We start from the raw sequence: 21,522 nt of genomic DNA, 5'->3' as shown, positions 1-21,522 counted from the left end.
AACTGTCATCGTGACATATCTGTTACTATCTCCAGATCAAGATGACATGTTTGTTATTGTCTCCAAAGTTTGTTTTCTTATGTGCTACCCTATCTGTGGGACGGTGCATATCGAATGTACATTGTTACTGAGAAAATGTAGCCGGTTTGTTACCCTTACCATATATTTGACATCCCAAAACCGGTTTCATAAATCAATGTGCTCTAGTGGTGTCGTTAAACAAAACAGTACAACCTTTCTTTATAAACTAGACAACACATACCAATCGTAGGGCACTGGTTGGGACGGTCAAGAAACATTCATATGATGAAACCATCGGGGGGGGGGGGGGGGGGGGGGGATTAACGTTTACGACCACAGTACATTATGCAAGCAGTCCACCGACTGACGACCCAGCACGATTATTGTATCCAGGTCATCGTGACATGTCTGTCAATGTATCCAGGTCATTGTGACATGTCAAGGCTGCGACTGCTATATCACTGCTGCTATAAAACAATAAACCCAGCTAAGAGTGTACTACTGATGTCATGATTCATAATGATAATCTCCGTGTTACCCATTTCCAGTAGTAAAGCCGGGGGTGGAATGTGTGGGGTGCATATTATTCATACCCATAAACAATGGCAAAGTGGTGAGACCCCACCATAACCCATTAAAAACAAATCCAGTTAAATAACTCGAATGAATGAATGAATGAATGAATGTTTAACGACACCCCAGCACGAAAAATACATCGGCTATTGGATGTCAGTAAATGCAAAAATGTGGGGAACAACATCAATATAAAAATTCAGGAGTAAAATTAAAACAGTGTAAAGAACTGTGCAAAAATACAAATATCACAGATAAAATAATTCTTCAAGTGATTAGAGAGAGAGAGAGAGAGAGAGAGAGAGAGAGAGAGAGAGAGAGAGAGAGAGAGAGGAGAGAGAGAGAGAGAGAGAGAGGAGGGGGGGGAGGGCGAGAGAGGGGGAGGGCGAGAGAGGGGGAGGGCGAGAGAGAGAGGGAGGGAGGGAGGGGGAGGGCGAGAGAGGGAGGGGGAAGGAGATCGAGAGAGAGGGGGGAGAGAGAGAGAGAGAGGGGGGGGGGGGAATAAAGTAAACAAAGCCAAAGTAACACATAATGAGATCTTTATTTTAATTTTAACATGTTAACAGAACAAACACACATGTATACTTGTAGCGAATACTCAACAGAAACATTGTCTTATACAAGGCGACGCCTCGTACCCGAACAGACACAAGAAATGCCGAATGACAAGACGAACACTGCCATTTTATCGGTGCTATGCAATCGGTTATTCTCGTAGCTATTTTCGTACGAGGTACTCACATCGTGTGACGTCGCCTTTAGCCCTTATAAAGAAGATCACCAAGTGCTGATTTTCACTAAATATCCAACATGTAATCAGTGGCGGATCTAAGTTTTGCGATATTTTATTTTTTCATTGTTTACGTTGAAGAATTCGTGGAATCCCCCTAAATTAATTTTTTGGATCCGCCACTGGTAATATTTATGCTACACACGATTTTAAAATAGCAAACAAAACAGCAAAATAATTGTCCATTTTAGATGACAAGCAATGGCAATATGTGAAGAATCATGATGGAAAAGCATTTGTTTTTTTTAATAACCACGTACATTTATATAACTAAAATTATAGTAGGTCTATATTTATACATATTAAAACCACTCACGAAACATTTCTGAGCGTAACAATGACCATACTAGACACATATAAAACACATACTTCAAGTGATTAAAAACTTTGCATACGGGATCCTAGCCCCACCACAATGTAAAATAAAATTGTATCAACCAAGGATAAGAAAGTCCCAAGAAACATTTTTAAAACGGCAGAAAACGGACATCCTGCCAACCCCTTCTCTCGCCTGCCTTGTATCAATGTCTTCCTTATCAGTATTGACATTCAGTGCAGGGCTTAAACACCCACGCATTCACTCGTACATACAGTACAGTATAAGAATACAATACTATGCAATGTATTTGTGACAAGTCTAACTGGTTCACAGGATATAAGACTCAGATTTCGCTAGGGATATAGCGACTATACAACACGATGAACAATGTGTGCACACCTTCAATTCAATAACACTATGCGGTCTTACAAACAACCTCCCATTTTATCATGGTAATGCATCAGACCCTAATCTAGATTAACAAAACGTAGAAGTGACTTATTCCTTCCCAGCGTGGCTGCAGTTAAGATACGTCATTCATAGAACACGGTAAATCAGCTACGTAGGAACGTGGGGGGCACAGCTCCTCACTTAAGATGAAAATTAGTTTTTGTCCTACTCTATATAAACATATACAAATCTGGCTTGCGCCCCCCCCCCCCCCCCCCCCCCGACCAGAGCGTGTGGCCCCTCCCTACTAAAAATATCGTTCCTACGCCTGTAAATGCAGTTACTATACTTAATATGTTTTGCAAATATTTCTAGCGAAAGATGAGTAATATGTAATATATATCACTAGCGAAAGATGAGTAATGTATAATATATGCAATATAACAATAGCAACACTGAAACTATATGAGTGCCGGTGGAATGCAGCTTCTCTTTACGTGAAAGCTCTACACACAATTAAAAACATTCAAACTTTAAAATCTGATGTACATGCATATAGCTTGGTGGGGCAAATAGTCTACCGAATTACTAAAGGCCTAAATTAATTAATTTAAGTTGGATCTTTGCTAATCACTGATGAATAGGCCAATTTAAAAATAATAAAAAAATAATAATAATAAAAATAATGGGGAATGGAATAGGTTATAATTAGGACACTGTAGTCAAACCCACCCCCTCACGTTATGGACGTCACTAAGCAATAGCAGGCCGGATCTAGGAAAGTTTTGGGAAGGGGCTCAGCTCCTATTTTTAAAGTTCACTTGCAGTCATCATCAAAACATGCGTTCTGCACCCATTGCCATTCTACTGGGATGGGGTTTGTTTTGTTGTTATGGGGAAGGTTGTTGTTGTTTCATTCGACTTGATGATGGTTTACGAAAAAAACAAGGGCCTATAATTTGGCGGCAAAACACATATCCGACGTGTAATAATCCTACTGCCAACGAAAACATGCCTTCTGCATCCACCGCAGTTCGAAGTTATCACACCCTCTCAGTGATACTGGGAGGTTTGGGGGGAAGGAGGTTGTTGTTTTATTTAACTTGATGAAAACTTCCTGGCCCTATAATTTGGAGCCAAACCCACATGACCGACTTGTAATAACTTTCTTCCTTTATCACCTAATAATAACACTTTTGGGATTAGTTTTTCTTTGTTTCTAAGTGTCTCTTATTACTGGTCTTAAAGAGTGTCTAGTCTCAATAAAAACTTGACATAAATAGTATGAGCCTGCTCATAATCTCTATGACGTCATTTCTTCTAATTACTACTATAACAATTCTAATTACTACTATAACAACAAGAGTCTTTGCAACAACCGATTGTCTGTCATCAATCATCCCGGGTAATAAATAAGTTATTACACTTTTATTCCATTGTTAGTACAAAACATTTCTCTCATGAGGTTTTTCGCCATAACCACCGAGTCCTTGTGACGCATATCGTAAGAACTCTCCTCCGGCTGAGGAAGGAAAACGCAGTTGTGCAACCCCACCAGCGGGCACTTGAACGGGATCGGTTGTTGGTTGCAGTCGTTCAAGCCGGCCGCCGATATCTCGCCCTGCTTGAGAGCCGTGTAGAGATCAAAATAATTAATGAACTCTCCCGGACCGAAATTCACCAAGATGGCGTCATTGCGCATGCTCGTAAATGTCTCCTTGTTGAACACGTGCTTGAGCGATTTCGTGGGTTCTTCGCAGATGAATATGACGTCAGATTGCGCCAGGAACTGGTCCCACGAAACCAACTCTATGTTGACATCGTTAGCGTTCGTCTTTCCATCCTGCTCGTTCCCGGGCGTCGCCACAATTGACGTCACGCCGAAATCGACCAATCGCTGTGCAAGACGTTTGCCAATGCTCGACAGTCCAAAGATTCCGAACGTTTTGCTTATCATGTGTTTTAAACCAAAGCCGTTTGGTCTACCATTTGCCAGAATACAGCCGTTCATGTTTTCTGAAATATAAAATGCACATATATGCATAATTTATGAAAATACTAACATGAATCATTAATGTGTCGATTAAAAAAAAAAGTGTAAAATAAAAAATCCCTTGTTGCTATTAAGTAGACAAGGTGTAGGCCTAGCCTCTGTTGCGGTGATAGATTTTTTATCTTATGTCAGGCTCAGACTGCCAACTGCCAGCAGAATGTTGACAAACTCAACGGTTGCGTTGTAATTTCTCCAACTCAGGACTTACGACGGGTGCGCTCACATCAACAACTAATGGGTTATACGACGAGAATCGAGTTGTAAGAGCGCTCAGACTAGCAACTGGACAGTCGTAGAAGTCGTGTCAGAAGAAAATTGGCCTACTTTCTGCTCGCAGTTGGTAGTGTTAGCCTAGCATTACACTTTATAGTCCGCCCCACAGGGAACACCTTTTTTTCATACTATGGAATTTACTAAAAGCTATTTATTTTTGAGCCGACTGATTTATAAATTGTACACAATAATACTATATTTTTTGTATTTTCAAAACACTTTTACTTTTCTTCTTACGTCAAACCAAACTGAAATTATTTACAAAAAAAACCCCAACAACCCCCCCAACTTTTTATAGAATGATGGGACGGACTACTGACCTAGTGTCGAAATTTAACCATTAAATTCTGTTAAACATCAAGAGTTCAATTGCTGTAGTTCAAAATGTTCTGAGATGCCGTTACCTACAGACCTCGCGGAGTTTGGCTCGGGGCTCGGATCACACTTCCCCAGAAAACGAATATGCCCAGGAGCCAGCCCCCCACCCCCCACCCCCTCCCTAAATTTTGCGACAGTTATACTTTTATTATATATATATATATAAAAAAATTTTTACAATCCCCCTCCAAATTCTCCCTTGGCATTCAGCCTCATGTCATTGCCCCACCCCCACCCCCTATGGATTTTCTGGATCCGCCACAGCCTTAGCTTGAACTACTTGAACTATCGAAGTCGAGGTGACCGAAAAGACGAAAGTAGGTTACTGGTATTTGCCAAGCACAAGTACTACTAGGGACAGGTCATAACTCTGAGCGGTTTGTTTTCAAGAACGCACAATGTTGAATATTCAAACAACATGGGTAGCTCAGTGGTAAAACGTTCGCTTGATACGGTCTAGAATCGATCCCCGTCAGTGGATCCATTGGGCTATTGGTGTAACAATGGCCGTGGTAAGTACCATCCTGTCTGTGGGATGGTGCATATAGAAGATCCCTTGCTGCTAATCGAAAAAGAGTAGCCCATGAAGTGGCGACAGGGGGTTTCCTCTCTCAATATCTGTGTAGTCCTTACGTCTAACGCCATATAACCGTAAATAAAAAAAATGTGTCGAGTGAGTCGTTAAATAAAACATTTCCTTCCTTCCTTCAAACAACATGCAGTACAAAACAGTGCAAAACTGAATAAAGCAGAAGAACAAGAACAACAAGGGGGGGGGGGGGGGAGAAGAAATTTTCAAAGAAAACGTTAAGAATATATATATATATATATATATATATATATATATATATAATCTGTGTGTGTGTGTGTGTGTGTGTGTGTGTGTGCGCGCGCGCATGCGTGTGTTTTAAAGTTATGCAAATGTTCACAAATGTGAAGGGCCCTTAATAAATTTCTAACACGAGGTGACCTCAGCTATTGGTAGAACGTTGTGTAATAAATAATTACCGTAAATAGTGTATTTATTGCGTCATGTTATAAACAAGTACGACGATAACAAAGAAAACCCACAATCGTCAGAATCAGGTTGAGAATAACAATGGTGAAAATCGAAACCTTCAGGTCGGGGCCTCCAAATCCTATTACAATAAGGTAATTAGGACTCGTAATAATTGCTCTCTGGTGTCCTTGTATATTTTACTCTAAATGTTTTGGCTGTTGAGGTATGAGGGAAATCATTCTAGGACAATCGAATTCATCACCGAAGATAACCGAAGACTGCCGAAAACTGTGTATCTCTGGGAAAGACAACTCACCGTTATACTGATTACAAGTCTTCATTGTCATGAGGAGCAGGATGAGCGCCATATCCGCCTTGTTCTCCGACGATTGGTCAGGCAGGGAAAGTACCCGGATGCTCCGTTTTTTGCACTCGCCGACATCAATGTGGTTGTTTGCCGGGGACATCGTGGCAACAACACGAAGGTTGGGGCCTGGAAAAATTATTTACCATGAAAATCAAAATGTTAAAAACAAATCAACACCCGCCACACACAAACACTAACACAGACAGGCAGAGAGACAGGCCTACACAAAACGTTAAAACTTTGTTTTGTTTAACGAAGTCAGTAGAACACATTCATTTATTAAAGGGACATACCCTAGTTTTTTAAACACTAAGATATATGTTTGACTATTATAGCCGTTTTTTTGACAACTGAAATCATACTTTACTTAGATTTTATGGTTTAGATTATCGATTTCCGTACATTCGAAGTGTTTTTGGTCATCCTGGTGGTTTTAATATCACAAATTACATTTCTCATATTTTTAAAAACGCACGTGCGTCTGAGAAGAAACAGTTATGGAGTCGAGTTTTAGTCCATTTTTAGAGGGTATTTCACCATTTCAAAGTCACAGACTCAGTTTAACTCAATTGTAACTTTATCCAAATGTGTTTCAGGTTTGTAGATTAACTAAACTTAGGTGTTAATTTTCACGGGTTGAAACTAGGGTCTGTCCCTTTAATCGTCGGCTATTACATGTCAAATATTGGTAATTCTGACAACTTCTTCAAAAGGAAACCCGCTACATTATTACATTAGAAGCAACGGATCGTTTATATGTATTTTCCCCACAGATAGGACAACACGTATACCATGGTCTTTGATATGCCAGTCGTGGTGCACTGGTTGGGACAAAAAGAATTCAATCGGAGATTTGGTCTACTGAGGTGATTCGATCCTACGACGCAATCACCTCAAGCAAGCACTCTACCGACTGAGCTAGATCGGACCCCACCTACACACAAAAACGTTTGTTTGTTTAACGACACCACTAGAACACATTGATTTATTAATCATCGGCTATTGGATATCAAATATTTGGTAATTTTGACATAGTCTTAGAGCTACATTTTGCAATTAGCAGCAAGGGATCTTTTATATGCACCATCTCACACCCAGGATAGCACATACCACAGGCTTTGATATACCAGTCGTGGTGCACCGGTTGGAGTGTATGTGTGTGAATGCATGGGAATGTATGTGGTTGATGTGAGAGGATATGTGTAATGGGTGGGTATCAGTGGGTTTGGGTGTGTGTATGATTGTATCTTGCATGCATTAAAAGTATGCAATCCCTGTGTCGCGTCCCGCGTCCTCCCACCCCCCACCCCTCCACCCCACACACACTCCGTTTCTGGAACTGTCCTAAGCAGACATTAAATAAGTGTGCAGATACCTAGCTATAAATACTGGTGATCTGCCAGTCGCATGTAGCATGCAGCACTGTGGATATTTCTACAAACAACACGGGGTCAAGGTTTCCCTTTGTTTTCGTATCTTTCAGTTAGAGGCCAAGTCCGTACATGCACGGTCGTGCGACATGCAAGGTGATCATCCAAGACTGACACTTGACGCACACCTCAAGACACAAATAATTGAAATGAAAGAATGAAAAAACGAACGAAACCAATGAACAAACTATCTGGAAAGTTAACAATTAGTTTGTTTAACGACACCAGTAGAGCTCGTTGATTTATTAGTCCCCTGCCGGTCCAACCGGAATGAGCTACAGACGTAGCCTAGTGGTAACGCGGTCGGTTTGGGATCAATCCCCGTCGGTGGGCCCATTGGGCTATTTCTCACTCCAGCCAGTGCACCACGAATCGTACATCAAAGGCCATGGTATGTGCTATCATGTCTATATGATGGTGCATATAAAAGATCCCTTGCTGCTAATCAAAAAGAGCAGCCCACGAAGTGACGACAGCGGGTTTCCTTCCTCAATATCTGTGTGGTCCTTAACCATATGTCCGACGCCATATAGCCTAACCGTAAATAAAATGTGTTGAGTGCATTGTTAAATAAAACATTTCCTTCATTCCGTTCTTCTGTCTGTCTGTTTTCCGACACAATGCTTCAAGATATTCAGGCACATGTTCTGGCCTTCACAGCTTCTGAGTTGAAGATCTAGTGCAGGCCCCTTTTTTATGCAACCGAACTAAATGAGATTAATTTTTAATTCTCTCCACACACCCCTCCCCGTCAACCGCCGGTACTTTTTATATGGACTATACTCTTCTTCTTTTTTCCCCCACGGCATGCTTCTTTTTTTTCTTCTCGTATAATGTTTCTTCATTGCATACTTCCTCCCACCCCACCCCACCCCACCCCCCGAAGTAAAACATCCTAAATCCGCGCCTCATGGCCTTGCTAAAAACCTCGCGCATTGTCCAAAATCTGGTTCAAACCTTTTTCACGCTGTGATATGTCAGTGGTCATAGTTTTACGACTAGGAATTAAGTTTCTACGCTGTTTCGGTAAACAAGATATGAATACTAACATGCCTATCATTTTAAATTTATTGTAGGGATTGTAGAGGGAAGAAAGTTACATTGCATTCTAATTGCAGCTAGTTACTGTGGTTGGCGAACGAGGTCGTTGATGACGTCAATCATGTAGCGAATTCCATAGCAACGCGTTAAATTGATTTTTTTCTATTTGTAGATACTGATAGGGTCGGCTTAGAGAGGGTTTCGACAGTCAGCTGGAATGAGGTTAAATGCGAAACGCAGAAAGCGGGGGTGGGACGAAATATAACTAAATAAATATAATATTTATCCTATAACTTACCCATAATATCCATGTTATAAACCCATGTAATATTTACCATTATTAACTCGGTTAATATTGTTTTGCTGTCAATGGGTCGTTTGTTTACAACCAACAAGACTTGTATACTTGAGCGTAACGTTTTGGTGAGATTTAAAAAAGTGTGTTTTATATAACGACGCCACTAGAGCACATTGAATTTTTTTTATCTTATCATCGGCTATTGAACGTCAAACAATTGGTCACTCTGACACTGTTTTTTTTTTAGAGGAAAGCCGTTGTGCCTCGACTGGGATCCGAACCCAGTACCTACCAGCCTGTAGACCGATGGCCTAACCACGACGCCACCAAGGCCGGTGATGATGAGATTTAGTGCGTGACGTCAAACTATATTTGTGTTAATCGCGATAAGTCATGTTACCGGTGAGGTGACTTTAGAACTTTGACTAAATATCAAATTAAAATATTGTTTTAGAAGTGTTATACGATAAACAGAATTCGCTACACGAGGTTTTTTTTTTAAAATATGAACCTCGTCTATTTGTGTGTGTGTGTGTGTGTGCGTGCGTGTGTGCGTGCGTGTGTCTGTCTCTATGTGTCTGTGTGTGTGTGTGTGTGTGTGTGTGTCTGTCTGTCTCTCCCTATCTCCCTGTCTCTCTGTCTGTCTGTCTGGTTTATTTAACGACGCACTCCAGACATTTTATTTTCGGTTATATGGCGTCGGACATGTCACATATGGTTAAGGACCACACAGATGTTGAGGGAGGAAACCCGCGGTTGCCACTTCAATGGCTACTCTATTCGATTAGTAGCAAAGGATCTTTTATAAACACCATCCAACATATAGGATAGCATATACCACGGCATTTGATTTACCAGTCGTAGTGCACTAGTTGGAACGAGAAATAGCCCAATGGGCCCACCCACGGGAATCGATCCCAAATCGACCGCGCATCAAACGAGTGCTTTACCACTTGGCCACGCCCCCCCCCCCCCTTTAGACTGGTGTCCGGTACCGCCCCTGAATGATTCTGCAATATCGATCAGCTTAACACATGGATTATTTCAAATAGATTATCCGATCGCCTGTTGCCAAAAACACATATCAACTACCGGTATATTTATTTATAAGTTATTGTTCATTGACAAAAGAAATATGGGTCTTTCACTCCTATCACGTTCCGTGAATTTTGTCTCAAGTAAAAATAGTGAAGTTTGTTTTGTTTAACGACACCACTTAGAACGAATTTATTTATTAATCATCGGATTTTGGATGTCAAACATGTGGTAATTCTGACACGTACTCAGAGGAAACCCTCTGCATTTTCCCATAAGCAGCAAGAGATATTTTTTACGCAATTTCCTACAGACAGAATAGCACATACCATGTCTTTTGATATACGACTAGCCGTAACAAAAAACTCAAGCCAACTCCCCCCCCCCCACCAAAAAAAAAAAAAATCCAACCCCCAACCCCCAAAACCTCAAACAAAAAAACAAACCCCACACAAGAATACCAATAATACTAAATAATATTTTTAAAATAAACAAAAATCAATGAATATATATGTTCACCCACCAAAGGGATTCGATCCTTCGACTCAAGCACCTCAGGCTAACGTTCTACCGATTGAACTAAATCCCGACCGACCTTCACCCTAACCTCACTCGTTTCAAATACATTATTTGTCTGTTGTCCACTTTGAAGGACATCATATCAACAATATTTATTTATTACAGTCCATTGACAACAGATACAATTGGCATTTTAGCCAAATCACGTTCCGCCGTGTCTCACGAACGCCAAAGGAGGTGAAAAAGGAAAGATCGATTATCACGTTTGTGAATTATTGAACATGAATCTATTCGTGGACAACTACTGGCCAGGCTTCGATGACCACCGAAAAGGAACGGAATATTTCTCACAATGGATTAACAACTTTAGCACAAAAAATAAAAAATAAATAAATAAACTACATTGCTGGATTTAGTTCAGTCGGTAGAGCGCTCGCGTGAGGTGGGAGGTCATAGGATCGAATATGCTTGGTGAACTCTTTAATTTTTTTCTTTATTTTTGTCATTTGTTTTTAATTTTACAATTTATTTTTTATTCACGGATCCCCTGTTTACAAGATCTCACACTACCAGGGAAGAGAGTTAGACGGCTTACAAAATAGAAAACCTGACAATTCGATCATAACATTGACATGTACTAAAGTTTGATGAAAATAAAGAGCTTGAAATATTAGCAGAACAGCAAAATGAAATTCTTTGATTATATTGTTTTCCCCCGTCCCAACCAGTGCTCCACGACTGGTATATAACAAATGCCTTTTTATGTACCATCCTGTTTGCCGGAAATTACATATAATACTAATAGATCTATACCATGTTGGGTTTGGGAAAAAGTTAAAGAAACCCACTACCGTTTGACTACCACAACTTTTGATATACCAGTCGTGGGGAACACATTGGGACGGGGAAAAACAAGCCCAAATCAGATGATGGGTACATCGAGGGACTTATATCCTTCGATCCTAGCACGTCAGACGAGTGATCTACAGACTGAGCCAGACTCCACATCTATTTCATTTCAACCTATTTCCGTGCTTATATCCAATTAAGGTTCAAACACGCTGTCCTGGGAACACCACTACGCTGTCAGTCCAGAACAGATGGTTAGTGGTTAGTGAGAGAGACGTCGGTGCAATGGCCTTACATCTACCCACGGAGTCGTTAAACTTGTTCTGAATGGGGTCAGGCACCGGGATGCGAACCCAGTCCCACCAGCCTTAAATCGAATGGCTTAACCACTATACCACAGATGTCTCTAGAACTCTTTTCATTCATTTCAACTTATCCAATTAAGGTTCACGCACACTGTCCTGGGCACACACTTCAGCTATCTGGGCTGTGTTTCCAAGACAGAGGGCTATTTGTTAGTGGTTAGTAAGTGAAAAGTCGGTGTAGTGCCTTGGCCGTACACCTACCCATAAGTCTCTAAAACTCGCTTTGGGTGGGAGCTGGTACTGGGCTGCGAACACAATACCTACCAGCCTTATATCCGACGGCTTAACCACGACTCCACCGAGGTCGGTCCTAGAACTTAAAGTCTAGACTTTAATAAAGTCCAGACTTTAACGTAATGCTATTTGAATGGCGTTGCCATGACGTTAAAGTCTGGACTTTATTAAAGTCTAGACTTTAAGGTTTATAAGCACGGGGCCAGAAACAGCAGCTAAGTACTCTAACCCCGAGGCCACTTACAAATACTGCTGCTTTAAAAACAAAACAAACATGTAATTATTTAGGATTATTGACGGAAAAGCCGCTTCGTCTACGTAAGACCTTCGTACCTTTACTTTTGCGTAATATGTGTTTAGTAATCACCATTAATCTTCGAAGCATGTGTCCATTAAGCCACAATGGAATAAATCCTACATTTTCTTACCCGCCGCTCCGATGATAAAATTGGAAGTTTGTTTTTGTTTAACAACACCACTAGGGCACACTGATATTTGTGTGTATATTTTCCAGAAGAGGATGACTAGACCACGCCTACAAACTTGGGTGGCCACAATCTAGATCCCTACCCCTCTGCAAACATTCCTACACACGCGCCTGTAATCATCAGCTCTGGGATATCAAACATTTAAACATTCTGACAAGATCATCGGAGGAAACCCTCGCTACGAGAATAAAGTTAACGTTTGTTCTATATTAGAGCACATTGATTAATTAATCATCGGCTATTGGGTGTCAAACATTTGGTGATTTTGACAAAGTCTTAGAGATGAAGCACACGACATTGTTCCATCAGACCGGCCTCGGTGGCGTCGTGGCAAGCCATCGGTCTACAGGCTGGTAGGTACTGGGTTCGGATCCCAGTCGAGGCATGGAATTTTTAATCCAGATACCGACTCCAAACCCTGAGTGAGTGCTCCGCAAGGCTCAATGGGTAGGTGTAAACCACTTGCACCGACCAGTGATCCATAACTGGTTCAACAAAGGCCATGGTTTGTGCTATCCTGCCTGTGGGAAGCGCAAATAAAAGATCCCTTGCTGCCTGTCGTAAAAGAGTAGCCTATGTGGCGACAGCGGGTTTCCTCTAAAAAAATCTGTGTGGTCCTTAACCATATGTCTGACGCCATATAACCGTAAATAAAATGTGTTGAGTGCGTCGTTAAATAAAACACTTCTTTCTTTTCTTTTTTTTTTCCATCAGTAGCAAGGGATCTTTTATGTGCACCATCCCACAGACAGAGTAGCAATACTATTACTAATGCATTTGTTACACCAATCGTGTTGCTCTGGCTGGAATGAGAAACAGCCCAATGGGCACACCGACGGGGATCGTTCCCAAACCGACCACGCATCAGGCGGGGGTTTACCGCCGAGTTACGTCCCGTCCTCGCTACGAGACTAAAAGCACGCCACAGGTTTGGTTGTGTGTTTGTTTGTTTTGTTGTTTTTTGGGGGTGGTGGTGGTGGTGGATTTTTTGTTGTTGCTGCTGCTGTTGTTTCTGCTCGATGTGCGACATTTTCAACGTCGTGAAATATACAATAAACATTACATTTGACCCCTGCACTGTTTAAAATAAGGGGACTAACATGACGCATTTATTTTAACTGAACTTACAGTAACAACAATGGCATATCAAAGACCGTGGTATGTGCTGTTCTGCCTGTGGTAAAGTACATATAAAAGATCCCACGTTGCTAATAGAAAAATGTAGTGAGTTTCCTTTAAGACTAGATATATTAGAATGACCAAACGTTTGAGTTTGATAGCCAGTGATTAATAAATGAATGTACTCTAGTGGTATCGTTAAACAAAACAAACGTTTAACTATTCGTGGACAGCTACCGGCTCCGGTGACCGCTGGGAAGGAAGGAAGGAAATATAATAGTTTATCTAACGACGCACTCGACACATTTTAATCTACTAATTACTTTGTACAGTGACAACCGAATTGGACTACTGGTAGCAAAAACAACAACAACAACATAAACAAAAACAACCCAACATTGAACAAAAAAACGACAACCAAACAACAAAACAATAAAACAGAGAAAAAGAGTTTATTATGGCTGCAGTTGTTAGCGTTGGGTATATTAAAGGCCGTGGTATGTACTACCCTGTCTGTGGGATGGTGCATATAAAAGATCCCTTGCTGCTAATCGAAAAGTAGCCCATTAAGTGGCGACAGCGGCTTTCCTCTCTATATATATCTGTGTGGTCCTTAACAATCTGACGCCATATAGCCGTAAATAAAATGTGTTGAGTGCGTCGTTAAATAAAACATTTCCTTCCTAATCAATAAAGCAAAAAAGAACTTGGAACTTGAATCAATTCGCACCAACTGGTCAACTATCGATTACTCAATCGTTAGAAGTATGTGAACTCAAGAAGGATTTGAAGTACTATTACCATGCGCCTATTGTCATGGTAACAGATAGATCATACATTTCAAGATTTTTACATTTAATACCCATTTAGTAGACCTGTTTTGATGATGTACGCATGAAAACAAACTCAAACCCCAGAACATTTACACCAATTCCATCAACTAAACAATAAGAACCATTACAGTTAAAAATTTAGTGAATGACTGACTGACTGACTGACTGACTGAATGTTTAACACCCTAGCACAAAAATACACATCGGCTATTGGGTGTCGCAAAAGGTAAACATATGAAAAATATTATTTATATAATTATGTAAAATCGATCAATGTTCGATTATAATCGATCATTGGGTCATCACTAGCCGTTGTAATGGTGTTTTCCATCAGTATATAATATATGGAATGTTCAGCTATTATTTGTAAAGTATGTAGTTGAGATAAGACCAACATCGGCGATGTATGGTTCTGACTTGAGGCTGAGAGATGTTAGGTTCGCATTCCAGTACCAACTCAAATACAGAATTAAAGCCAGGACCCATATTAACAAAACATCGTAAGCCTAGTTTTACACGTAAACGTAAATCTACGACTGAAGAGCTATTATCGAAACAACGAAAACGTAAGTTACGTGTAAAGTTGGACGTAAATATGAGTGCCTCCGGACCCGGTTACAACTAACGCTGCACGTAAGTCGTGTATATGTAATAAATCAAGCACGATCGCCGTTATTTACTATTATTTATGGAAACTGGCAGCATTTCCAATAACTGAAGCAGTTTGCGATGGCGAATGCCCACGGATTGAACATATTTTTGTTGGTGATCGAACGGATGTTTTCGACTCGGCCAATTTCTCCTGAGTTATCTTTTCCTTTTTAAGAAATGTCCTCAAGTTCGTACAAAACACGGATCCTCACCAATACCAAAATGCCATGGTTTGCCGTTCACGATGTTATTGTTAGCAGACGACAAACGAAATTGCGTTTTTCGCATTTGTTATTTACCCGGTAGCCATCGTTTTTAATGTTTTGTTTATTTATTTCTCCGGCGAGTGTTAAATCGTAGATTTACGACCAACTAAGTTACGTTTACATTTACGACCGTTTTTGAGAATAAGGTGCTTCTTGCACGTAAACGTAAATCTACGGCAGACGTAAGTGCTAGTCGTAGACGCAAATTTACACCTTTTTGTGAATATGGGTCCTGATTTCCATAAAATATGTACGTTTTTTGTAATTTTAAACGAGTTGTAGATAAATGGTATCTAACGGACACAAATTTATAGTATGCTGTGTCCTATATATCCTAAAAAAAAAAAAAAGGTTTAAAATATATTTTAGCGTCTTTTCCAACGAAATGATATTTATAGTTATTCACATTCATTCAACTTATTCGTCACAGAGCAGTCAGTTTCCGGTTAACTTAAAATGTCATAGAGTAATCAATTTCTATCAGCGACAGCGGGTTTCCTCTCTCAATATCTGTGTGGTCCTTAACCATATGTCTCACGCCATATAACCGTAAATAAAATGTGTTGAGTGCGTCGTTAAATAAAACATTTCCTTCCTTCATGTTTAACAACACCACTAGAGCACATTGATTTATTAATCATCGGCTACTAGATGTTAAATGAAATATGTAAGAAATAGAATACTACATTCGTGTCCATTAGATACCACTTATATTTCAACTCGCTGTTTAAAAACGTATCGAACGAGCGAAAAAGTTCAAACTCACCTGCGGCGTCCAGCACCTCAGCATCGACGGAGTCTCCTGTCATGCACAACAAGCCGTGTACCCCGACAATCCCATTGAGCAGCTCCCCCCTGGGCACCACCTCATCACTCTCCCACATGGCGACATTGCACCCTTTTAGCAAGACGTCCACGCCGCGCTGGGGCAGAGAGCCCGTCACGTAGATCTTTGGGCGGGACTGCTGGGCGGGCGTGTCTTTTGATGACGCCATTTTGTCGTCTGGTCCAGTGGGCGGCAGACGATAATATTCGTCTCAAGAGAAAGTATCGTCGGTATTAATCGTCGGTGGTGCGGGTCGATGCCGTCTTGAGGCGAGTCGGGTTTCAGCTCCAGTGTAACTGTGATCGAAGACAATGATGTCAAGCTGACGAAGTTTACTAGCAGGTAGGCTAAGTTCAACACGAAGACGCAGTCACCAAGTCGACGTCATAAACTAGTACAGAAGTCGATTTACACAGAGAAGTCTTTAAAACTTGTGGTCGAATTTCAAGCAGACGTGGAAAAATGGTAGTTGAATTACAAACAATCGTCTTTAAACCAGTAGTAAAAAAACAAGAAGACCTCTTGAACTAGTCGAATAACGAACAACTTCAAACAGCCGACCAAGCAACGAGCAGACGTCACCATATACTTGTGTGATTAAAAACTGCAGACTCGCTTTCCTGAACGTCCGAACGTTTTGGACGGCGGTCAGTAAACCTTTAGACTGTTCTTGTTGTGTTGATGTCAGTCCCCGGGCGACAACAAATCGCAGGTGTTTTTGACAAGACCGTGTTGATTCTCTGGCGTTCACAGTTTTCACAGCAGCAACTGGTTTAGATACCGAGATCGTGACAGAACCTGAAAGTAAACAAAGCAATGCATGTCAGCGACCCATCGACCTCAATGCAGTGAAGCCGCACAATCACCGGAGCATATCGGAGTATCACAAGTGACCCAGATGCAAGGTCTGACCGGCACTCCCGCGATCGGTCACTCCTATTTGGTCGAAATGCCACGGATGAGTGATTCTCTAAACATAAAACAAAATTTGACTGTTACCTCCATTTCAACCAGTTCACATCTCATTTTATAAATATTAAACTAACGGAATAGCAAAAAAAAACACACACCCAAAAAACCCAAAAAAACCACCAAAAAAAACCCCAACCCCTAGATAATAAAACTGAAATATTGTAAAAATAAAAAGTATTAACAGGCCCGTAGGAACGATATCTGGAGCTGGTTGGTGACACAATCTTTAGTGGAGGGGTGACAGCTTTTGGTAGGATTGGGCAGGTCAGAGTGTTTAACGTGCACATTCAGAACAAGCTGTTGTAGCGCACGCCCCAAGGGAGGCCCGATGGGGTCAACAGCCATACTTTTAAGTAGGACAAAAAGCAACAACGTACATTGTCGTCAACGAGGGGTGGGGGAGGGGGGGGAGGGGAGGGGCATATGCCTCTTAAAAACAATTTTTTTTAGTGTAAATATGTTTTGTTTATTTCCAGAAAATTCCAGAACACACCCACTTTTTTTTTTCAAACAAAAGATGAAACCTCAATATAATATGAGTTAATACTGTAAAATACTTGATTTTCGCGGGATCACATTTTCGCGATTTAATGAACACTAACACACACACACACACACACACACACACACACGAGCATATATTGGCAGACTGAAGCCATTCGTTTTTCTATAGGGGTGGGGGAATATGCCGTCCTATGCACGGGGTTGAGCCAAGTTCCTGTAGTTTAGACTTCCGTCTAAATTGATCATGATCAACCTGAAAACGTTCGGATAGTTCAGTAAATATTCTTGTATTCGGTCATAAATTGAATTCCAGACATGACGCAATTTATAGGACCTTAATAAAGTTTATTTCAAATTCCACCCACCATACCATTTTGCAGCCATTTCAGAGAAGTTACATACTTACAACCAAGAAGAGGATTTGTCTAGTATTTTTTACCGTTTCTTAAAAATATTTTATTATTATTTCTTCTTTTTTTAGGGGGAACTGACCTCATTGCCACCGCTGGCTACGGCACTGTGGATGCCAAATATTTGAAATTTTTTGGCATAGTCTTAGAGAGGAAACCTGCTGCATCGTTCCATTAGTAGCAATGGATTCCACAGTCAGAATAGCACATATCACTGCCTTGGATATACCAGTCGTGGTGCACTTTATGCAACGAGAAATAGCCCCCCCCCCTCTCCCATCCATCTGTTACCATTGTAGTAAATAATGATGTAACTGCTATTAATACTAACACACTGTTACTGTAACAGCAGGTTCAACAGGCTTCACTTCGAACAGAGTAACATACTGAGAGGCAGACATATTGAAGAAGTGTCAAGCATTGGTGTAGGAAGCCCGATGGGGGGGGGGGGGGGGGGGCGGTAAGGGGGTCCCCCACTTTTCAGATATTTTGCTCTATATTTGCTTTATAACAGTGTAAAAATGTGTAAATATAAAAGTGTGCCCCCACTTTTTGGCACCTTCCTACGCCACCGTCATGTGTCATATCATATACATATCATACATACAAACATATATACATATATATATATATATATCATGCGAACAAATGGCATATTGATAACAGCCGTAAATAAAAGAGGATTTTGATCAAAACGGCGAGGAGGGGGGTGGGGATAAAATGTGTTTGAAGCAAAACACAAAACTTGGTGTTTATCGCAATAACAAGGCATTGTATATATGAAAATTGTGTACGTGCGTTGCCTGCACTCGCCTCCCTATAAAATCAGTGGGGTTTTGGGGGGAGGTGGTTTTGGGGTGGGTTTTTTTATTATATCTTTCTTTCTTCAATATGCCGTAAGTAAATCTGAAACAAATGCTATTCTATTGCAATAAACACCAAGTTATATTTTTCTGCTTCAAACACTTTTTATTCCACCCCAGCCCGGTTCGAATACCATCTTCTTTCAGCTGTAAATAGTTGTTACCAATATGTCACTTGTCCGCACATTTAATATATACGATATGTCACTTCTATAAGAAAATATCAGTAAAATACTCATTGCGTTATTTATGCCTCTCAGTATAACATACTATAGACGGAAACGTACGGTATGACGAAATCCTTCACCGACAAACACTTTCAACATTTGTACTAGGCCTACACCACACTTTAAAAGATTCTTACCTTCTTTTTCTTCGTCAACAAAAGCTAGTCCTCAGCACGAACTTCGTCGGAACCGAATGTAAAAATTAAAACGTCAAGCGATGCGCCTCTCACGCTGCTATTATATTTCACTAGCGGCCATAACAAGTAGGCCCGACAGACTGGTTCAAGGAAACAGCTGACCAGCTTTGTTGACATCAGAAGAGAAATTCTATTTTTAGCAGGCAGCTTTTCCAATAGGTTGATTAGATTGCATGCAAAGCGAAGGTCAATGCCGTCACGAACCAATGTCGAGTTTCAATAAGAATCTATGCAGGAAGAAGATTGCTACTACGAAGTAGCACGTGCTCGATAAACAGAAATGAGGTAGGGAACCGACGATCATTTTGTTTTTCGTCGCGCTGCGTTCGGTACGTGTCAGTGTTCAACGGCGGGTCCAGAATTGCCGGGGGGAGGGGGAGAGGGGAATATCTGCATGCCGTACTACAGACAACTGCAAAAAAAAAAAGAAAAAAAAAGAAAAGAAGACAAGACAAGAAAAAAAGTAGTTTGTTTTATTTAACGACGCCACTAGAGCACATTGATTTTTTATCTTATCGCCATCGGCTACTGGACGTCAGGCATAATAATATGGTCATTCTGACACTTTTTTTTAGAGGAAACCCGCTGTCGCCACATAAGCTACTCTTTTACGACAGGCAGCAGCAAGGGATCTTTTATTTGCGGTTCCCACAGGCAAAGTAGCACAAACCATGGCCATTGTTGAACCACTTATGGATCACTGGTCGGTGCAAGTGGTTTACACCTACCCACTGAACCTTGCGGAGCACTCACTCGAGGTTTGGAGTCTGTATCTGGATTAAAAATCCCCATGCCTCGACTGGGATCCGAACTCAGTACCTACCAGTCTGTTGACCGATGACCTAACCATGACGCCGCCGAAGCCGGTACAAGACAAGAAAGAAAAACAAAACAAAACAAACAAACAACTACAACAACAAAACACTTAAACAATAACATAAATAAGTAAGTAAGTAAGTAAATACAGGTAATAAATAACTAAATAACAAATTGTAGGCCTATAGTATTAATAATATGGACAATACTAAGTTAATATTGATGAATGCTAGCAATAAATGGGTGACTTTTTAAAAATGGCCTCATTTGTATGTTGAGCCAGTGCTCCACAACTGGTGTAACAAAGGCCGTGGTCTGTACTATCCTGTCTGTGGGATGGTGCAGATAAAAGATCCCTTGCTGCTAACCGAGGTTTCCTCTCTCAATATATGTGTGGTCCTTAACCATATGTCCGAAGCCATATAATCGTAAATAAAATGTGTTGAGTGCGTCGTTAAATAAAACATTTCCTTTCTTCCTTCTATGATGAAAACTGAATTGATATATATATATATATATATATATATATATATATACTGTAAATCATGAAATTAATGCGTCATGATATTATTGCGTCCGTACATGAGTGAACAGAAATGCGTATTTTTATTAATGCGTCGGGCAAAAGTCCACATCACATAAAAACCACAGTTGTGTTCTTATTATATTGTTTGGGCTTCATCTTTCATGTTAAAAGAAGTCAGTAGTTGTTTTGACAGCTACTACATAATCTGAAGTTAATCGCATGGTGGGTCGACCAGGAAGCCCTAATTACTTAAAGTAGTGTAATTAGTATAACTACACCTTATTGTTAAGGGTATGCCTCGCACTTTTGTGTGGTGATTGCTTCTAATTAATCCACCAGTAGGAATAAAAGGTAAACGGGTCGCTATTGCAGGGCACAATATTTCACGCGAACGCAGACGTATTATTCTAACAAAATGTTTTAGACTGATTTTATACACTTGATGCGCAGCACAGGAATAGACGTTAACAAATGCGATATATTGCAACAGTGACAACTTGCGACCAGTCTAACTTAAAATGCCATGTATAGAGTCGAGCCAAATGGTTTGAAGAAATATGCACGGATTGTTGGTTGCGGTTATATAATTTTCTACTGTTTCATTTTTAAAGGAATATATTTAGTAATAAAATTTGTTGATGATAATTTTACAAATGTTCAAAACAGTTTAAATGTATACAGTAATCCAGAAGTGTAAGAAAATTTAAAAAATACTCACTCGCAAAATGAACTTTTTAAAAACAAAACATTTGGAACATCACTGTATTATATAACCGCTATGATATTCCAGGAAAGTGAAAATAGAATGGCAACATCGAAACGAAAGAAAGATTCTTGAAGTATTCACAAAACGACATGTATTTTGTTTCATCTTTATATTATAATTTTT

General features: G+C 40.4%; 1 protein-coding gene across 1 annotated transcript; it reads right to left on the bottom strand.

Moving 5' to 3' along the window:
- Positions 1 to 1,116: 1,116 nt before the first annotated feature.
- Positions 1,117 to 19,675, bottom strand: LOC121389959 (glyoxylate reductase/hydroxypyruvate reductase-like). Its single transcript, XM_041521630.1, has 4 exons — positions 19,232 to 19,675; positions 16,059 to 16,916; positions 6,114 to 6,290; positions 1,117 to 4,109 (listed from the first exon to the last, which is right to left on the bottom strand). The coding sequence occupies exons 2-4, from the start codon at positions 16,285 to 16,287 to the stop codon at positions 3,514 to 3,516; spliced, it is 1,002 nt and encodes a 333-aa protein (XP_041377564.1). The 5' UTR covers positions 16,288 to 16,916; positions 19,232 to 19,675; the 3' UTR covers positions 1,117 to 3,513.
- Between the last annotated feature and the right edge of the window lie 1,847 nt (positions 19,676 to 21,522).

This window comes from Gigantopelta aegis, chromosome 15, assembly GCF_016097555.1.
Source record: "Gigantopelta aegis isolate Gae_Host chromosome 15, Gae_host_genome, whole genome shotgun sequence".
Taxonomy (NCBI): Eukaryota; Metazoa; Mollusca; class Gastropoda; order Neomphalida; family Peltospiridae; genus Gigantopelta; species Gigantopelta aegis.
The sequence above is the reverse complement of the archived record's forward strand: the minus strand, read 5'-3'. Positions and strand labels throughout refer to the sequence as shown.

What these genes read in the sequence shown, in the direction of transcription:
- LOC121389959 (XM_041521630.1), bottom strand. Translation starts at nt 16,287, where the DNA reads ATGGCGTCATCAAAAGACACGCCCGCCCAGCAGTCCCGCCCAAAGATC. An exon ending in TGAGGTGCTGGACGCCGCAG is followed by an intron (nt 6,291 to 16,058) that starts GTGAGTTTGAAC and finishes TAATTTTTCCAG; the next exon opens with GCCCCAACCTTCGTGTTGTT. An exon ending in GACTTGTAATCAGTATAACG is followed by an intron (nt 4,110 to 6,113) that starts GTGAGTTGTCTT and finishes TTTATATTTCAG; the next exon opens with AAAACATGAACGGCTGTATT.